The sequence below is a fragment of the Eumetopias jubatus genome, unplaced genomic scaffold, assembly GCF_037043125.1.
Source record: "Eumetopias jubatus isolate StellerSeaLion01/CBP00866 unplaced genomic scaffold, mEumJub1_p1.0 scaffold_15, whole genome shotgun sequence".
Lineage (NCBI taxonomy): Eukaryota > Metazoa > Chordata > Mammalia > Carnivora > Otariidae > Eumetopias > Eumetopias jubatus.
Window position 1 is genome coordinate 91,948,080 of NW_028274821.1, and position 6,122 is coordinate 91,954,201.

The window sequence follows — 6,122 nt, forward strand, 5'->3', positions numbered from 1 at the left end:
CTACATGCCCACCGGTTAGTTAGGAGGATGAGGATCATGGACGCACCTGGTGCCCATGGAGGACACGGCTCTGCGTCACCCGATGGCTCTGTCCCCCGTCCGCGCTCTATGCCCGCCTGTGGATGCCCCTCAGCCCCAGTGGCTCCATCTGGGGAGGGGCTTCTGTTCTTGGAACAGATAGTTGCCTGGGCTCCCAGCTCCGGTCTCCGCTTTGCTCCCCCCTCCCCACTATGGCTCTTCAGAGACGGGGGGGGGGGGGCCAAGGGGATGCCCCATCTGTCCACCTTCAGATGACCCCTCATCTTCTCTCCACGTCCTCCCTCCTCCTGCTCAGCTGCCTCTAACAAGCCTCTAGTCGTCCCCCTGGAACCGTCCCCTCACTGAGCCCAGTCCCTCCCAGCCCCCGCCCGCCCTGGCCCTTACCCGCCGTGTGCCAGGTGGTCCCGGAGGTCAGCCGCTCCCGCTCCAGCAGCACCAACCCGCTCACGCCCAGCTTGGCCAGGTGGTACAGGGTCTGGCAGCCCAAGCTGCCCCCGCCGATGACCACCACGTTGGCTGTGCTGGGCAGGGGCCGGCTTGGGCCCTGGGCCACCGCCGAGGGGCCCTGGGCCTCTTTCAGGGTCCGCTGGTACGGCACGCTCTTCTCGGTGGTGGGGCCGGCTCGGCTGGTCAGCTCACGCAGCCCCAGGTCCCGGCGAGGGCAGGTGGCGGCCACACGCAGGGCTCTGCTCAGCGAGGCCATGGGGACTCCGCGCTCAGCGCCGCAGGGAGCTGGGGAGAGAGTCAGGGCTGGCCGGGGTGCCGAAGGGCGCAGTGGGGGCTGCGCCAGGTGAGACCCGGGGACCACCCCCCATACCCTCCTTCCTCTGCCGCCTCCCCCGGGGCCCCAGTCGCGCCTGCACTCCAGCGTGGGTGTACTGAGGGCCTGGAGGCATCATCGGCTCTGGCCGGGAAGCACGGGGACCTCGGTGGGAGGCAGAAGGTCCCTGCCTGCCCCTGGAGCTGGGCCCACAAGCTGGAGCCGGGTAGTCAGAGGCTCCTCACCCCCTCCCCTGTCCTGGGAATGTACATTTTGTCTCCCCCCAACCCAGCCCCCGGTTCCCACCATGGGAGCCACTCCCAGGGACGCAGGCTTGAGGGAGCGATGTGTCCTTGAAACCCTCTGGATGGTGTGCGGGACTGAGCCCCGTAAGGCCTCTGTAGAAACTACGATCTGGCAGTTGGGGGCAGAGAACTGCTCATCTACAGGCCCCAAGACAAGCCGTGTAAGCAAGACCCCTTGCTGGCTGAACCTGCCACCTGCCTTTCTGGAGTGGCCTGCCCTCTGTCCCCTCTCTCCTTGCCCTCCGGGGGCTGATGTGGACAGTGGACGGGGCTGTGACAGAGTGCAAGCACTAGACAGCTGCAGGGGGCACAGGGGAGGTAGAGGGAAGGGGCGAGATGCGGTCTGGGGAAGTAGGGTCACCCGTGAGGGAGGCCAGGGAGGAGGGCAGGGGATCTGAGAGCCGAGGTTAAGGAGCTCAGGTCTCAGGGAGACCCAGGACCCAGAGAAATGACTGTGAGAATGGGAAGTGGGGAGGGGTAGGCTCGAGGGGGAGGGGGTCTTGAGAGCCTCTGGGGCTCAGACAATTCCCTGGAGTGTCTTCCCGAGTGCCCGGCCCCACGGGTCTGCATTTGAGGAAGAGTCCCGGGCACAGTTGTGTGCTGGTGGGACAGGTGGGGGGAGGGACAGAGGAAGGTGGCAGTCCCCAGGGGGCATCACCTGGACACAGACGGGAGTGTGGGAGGGGAAGCCGTGTGCATGGGTAACCCCCCTCCCTGCCCCTCCACCTCCGCCTCCTCCTCTGTGTCCCCCCGTGGCCTTCGGGGCTCGCCTGGAATGCCCCCCTCTTTCAGGAAGCCCTCCCAAGCCAGAGAAGTCTCTTATTTACAAGAATGTGACAGGAAGTCCACCTCCTAAAGGAGCGAAGGTGCCAGAGAGGTGTCTCCCTGGGGGTGTGTCCTGCCCAACCTGGGGAGGCAAGGAAACCAGAGGGGCGTCCTGGGCCCCCTTCCGGGGTCAGCAGAACAAGGAAGAGGGATTTAGTCGTGAATCCACCTGCATTAATAGCCATGACTGCTATTAATGAACTAATTAACCTGAAGAGTCGACCTCTGTTTGCAAGAGTGTCCCACATGCCAAATAAAAGATGCTCTCAGTAAGCACCCCTATGACTGCTGTCCCCATTTTACAGGGCAGGAGACCAAGGTACAGGAAGGCCCTCCAAGGTGGCCAAGGTTACAGGGCTGCTCTGTGGCCCATGCACAGCCCAAGCCTGCAGGCTCTCCCAGGGCCTGGTTTGGGGCAGGGGAGGCTGGGGGTAGCCACCAACTCATTGGTGGGGATGGGGGTGAGGGGCCCAGCGCTCAGGCTGGTCAGGGCTGCCCACCACACCCCCCCACACACACACAGGGAACCCACCCAGGGGAGTAGGGGCAGAGGAGGGGCAGAGAGCTGTGATGTGTAAGGCTTCACAGAGCAGGGGGTGGGGGCGATGGGGCATCTCAGTCCCTCTACCACCCCTTGCCCCCACGGTCTGACAGCCCACCTGCCCTTCGGCTTGCAGAGGTGCCCTGGGCACAGGTTGGTACACCCCTGGGCCTGTCTCTGTCCTTACCTTTCGTCCTCGAAGTTCTCTAATCGTCCAGGAGCCCCCAAGAGTGGTGCCCTACCCGTGGAAAGTCAGCGTCACGTGGTTGCGGGCAAGGTCAAGGCCGGGCACCTGCCCCGCTGCCCCCACCCGCCCTGCCCAGCGCTCCTGCTTGGCCTCTGGCCTGGCCTCCCTCCCTCCAATCTCACTGGAGCCGCTGGCCCCAGAAGCGGCCGTCTGCCCCCTCCCTGCGCTCCGGCCTGGCCAGCTGTCCCAGCTGGGCAGCGCTGGGGGCTGGCTGGGGGCGCCCCTCCTGCCAGAAGCAGCTGCTTCAACATTAACTTGCTCTCCGCCCCCCCCCCCCAACTCTCACCCACCCGGTCAGCAGTGTGGCCCCTGCGTTACCAGGGATGAGGGTGCAGGACAGCCTGGGCTGGGGGTGGAGGGGGTGGGGACGGGGTTGGGGCTTGAGCGACAACTTCACCTGAGCCGTGAAGCAGGAGCCAGAGGAGCCCCCCTCAAAGGCTGTGGGGCGAGGGAGACTGATGGAGAAAAAAGCTGGCCCAGCCTCCGCCGGGTGAAGGAAACCAGGGTGGGTGCCCAGGCCCCTGCCACGCACCCGGGGACCCGAGGTCGTGCCCACCCAGCCAGATGGTTACTGCAGCCAGAGGCCGGGAGAAGTCCTGGCCCGCTCGGGGCCTGTCCCAACCCTGCCCGCCCCCAGCGGGGAGGGCCCGGGCCCTGCTCCTCCCCCGGGCGTACCTGGGCCCGCAGAGGCCTGCCTGTGCCCGGCCCCGGGGGCTGCACGGTGCTGTCCCCGCCTTCCTTCCCGGCGGCAGCCCGGCCGGAACCCCGGCCCCCGGCCCCGCCCCCGGCCCCGCCCCCGGCCCCTCCCTGGCCGCCCTGCCAGCCCCTGTCACCGCCCACCGCCCGCGCGGGACGCACCGCCCACCGCCTGTGGCTTCTCCCAGGCCCGGGCAGTAACGCGGCGGGCAGCAGAGCGGGCCTGTGTACGGGGGTGATGGGGCGGGTGACCTACTCCCTTATCTCTAAAACAGGGGTTACAGGTATGCCGCCGCTGGCCCCGAGCACCCCTGCTTGCCTCTGCCCGTCTGTGCGCCGCGTGCCCCGAGCTGCCCTTGGCACAGATGTGCAGTGGGCATAAGTGCTGAGTAAGCAACAGGGTTGTGCCAGGCCCCGTGGTATCCTACGGGCTCCTTGGCGAGGTGAGGCATGGCCCCCAGCTAGCACCTGCCCGTCCAGCGGCAGCTTGTTCACTCCCAGGGCAGGGGGGCTCACTGCCTTCAGAAGCAAGCCAGAAAGTCCAGCCTTCTGCATCCCACCCTGCAGGGCTCCTGGCTCCCTCTGTCGCTGTGTGAGAGGTCCCCGAGCCTCTGGTTTGCCCACAGCAGGGTGCTTCCTGCTTCCCAGGCCAGGAATGCCTGCCTCCATTTGACTCCCGGGAGCACTGGGACCAGAGAGGGGAGCCAGCTTGCCTTGGGCCACACAGCAAGCTATGGGGCCCAAGGACATTCTGTCTATGCCCAGAGGAGACACCCAGAGGAAATGCAGGAACAGTGCGTACCTATACCTCTGGGTGTGTGAAGCATCAGAACAGGTGTTGATATAAAATGGACCTCCTCCTCCCACGGATCAAAGAAAGAATTTAAAAGTTAGCAATAGAGTAATGTTGGCTACTAAGGGGGGGGGGGGAATAGCAGGAGTGACACACTGTAATTAATACAGATGAGATAAATAGTTATGCTCTTATTTGCATTATTTCAATTCCTTAATTGTCCGACTGTCTTGCTGCCAGTTTGTCCTCTACACTTAATGAGCGCCTACTGTATGCAAAGCATGGCTAGAACACCCAGAGACAACTAAGAACCCTTGAGGGGCTCTGGGTTCAGGAAGAAGACAGATTTGGGGCGGGATGGAGGGCGAGGTGGCCATAAAGCTGGCTGTGATGGGGCGCTCCCAAGCAAGCTGCCCTTCCTTCCAGCATTTTGAGGAGGTGGCCTGGGCTCTGGCCTGGCCAGGTGCTGCTACCTTTCTCAGTCCCCGTCATGTGGACAGAGACTGTCACTTACTCCCCAAGGAAGGCCACCCCACCAGCATGAGGCTTTCCTGGGATGGTGCATAGCCTGGTCACTCTGCAGATAGGGGGCCTGGCCAGCAGCCTGGGGCCAGGCTGCACTCACTCAGTGCAGTGAGGGACGGGTCAGGGAGGGTGAAGAAGGAGCGTGGCTGCATCCCCGCCAGAGCCCTAGACAGGAGGGGCACGGGCGCAGGACACAAGGGTCCCGGCAGCTCCAGGGCAGTGGCCGAGGCAGCCCAGACCTCTCCCGGCCCCACACTCAAGGACTGAGCAGCTGGTGCAAAATTGTCCCAAGCCAAGCAAGCGGCACAGTCGCCCTGGACTTTGGACAGGGGCGGTGGCTGGAAGGCTGGGCCCGGCTGTGGGTCAGCGCTGTAGGAGATGTGATCGATCAGCCCTGCTTGGGCCTGGGTGGGGGGATGGGGGAAATGGGCCACCTCGTCTCCCCTGGGTGTTGGAGGGCCCGGGTCCAGAGGTGTGCAGGCCCCAGCCAGGGACACTGAGGCAGGCTCCTGCTGCCAACCTGCCGTACCAGCTTGGGCCCAGCCTCAGTTTCCCCAACTGGGAGGTAGAGACTATAACCCCTGTAGTGTCAGTTTTTGGGAAGTTTTGAATTTATTTATTGTATATTATCTACTTTTGGTGCACTTTAAAGGAAACCGTGGCAGAAAGGGAAGTCCCAGTTGACCCTTGAGGGTGAGGAGTTACCTGCGGTCCAGCAGCCTGCCCCCTGCCCCTGGACCTCCCCTGTGGCCTGACCCCTGGCCCTGGACCTCCCCTGCGACCTGCCCCCTGGCCTTCGGGCACCTGGCCCGGCCTCCTCCTTCGCCAGGGTGGCCCTCTCCACAGGCCCCGGCCAGCCCCCCCGCCCCCTGCCGCTGGCCTGGCTTCCAGGACAGAGCGAGGTGGTTGCAGGCTGCCCTCTGGGCAGACATCCAGGGGGATGGGTCGGGGGAGGAGGCTCCTCCACGGAGCTCTGTGTGTGACCCTGCCAAAAGGAACAGTAAATACCAACAGGACGGCACTCGCTGACATCTGACCCAGGGGGAGGTGGTGCCCGGCCTGGCCCCCGGGGCCTCTGCGAGGTGCCCTGAGGGCCCTACCGGGAGGCAAGCAGCACGCTGAGCATTTTCACGTGTCCTCTCAGAGGAGAGAAATGACTGCGGCAGAACATAGCCAAGGGGGGGGCCAGACCCGGACAGTTCTGTGAGCAGGGAAGTTTCCAGAACAACTTTGAGGGCTGGAATTACACTTCTGAGATTTTATTTTTCCAATAGAGACCGTAAAAACACTATATCGACTACCCCCATGCTTTCATGAGGACAGGACGTTTCAGCATCTGGGGCTCAGTGGTGGTCCCTCTCCCGAGGCAGGGGGCCCCCTGCCCCCTCCCC

The 6,122-nt window shown here is 64.2% G+C and overlaps 1 protein-coding gene across 1 annotated transcript in view; it reads right to left on the reverse strand.

Annotated features, from left to right (window-relative positions):
• Nucleotides 1-3,463, reverse strand: part of SARDH (sarcosine dehydrogenase) — a 60,914-nt gene extending 57,451 nt beyond the window's left edge. The window contains exons 1-3 of the mRNA XM_028093391.2: nt 3,393-3,463; nt 2,658-2,708; nt 424-771 (exon numbers count right to left, since the gene is read on the reverse strand). Coding sequence (XP_027949192.1) covers nt 424-742 — 319 coding nt within the window. The 5' untranslated portion in view covers nt 743-771; nt 2,658-2,708; nt 3,393-3,463. The remainder of the gene's footprint in view (nt 1-423; nt 772-2,657; nt 2,709-3,392) is intronic.
• Between the last annotated feature and the right edge of the window lie 2,659 nt (nt 3,464-6,122).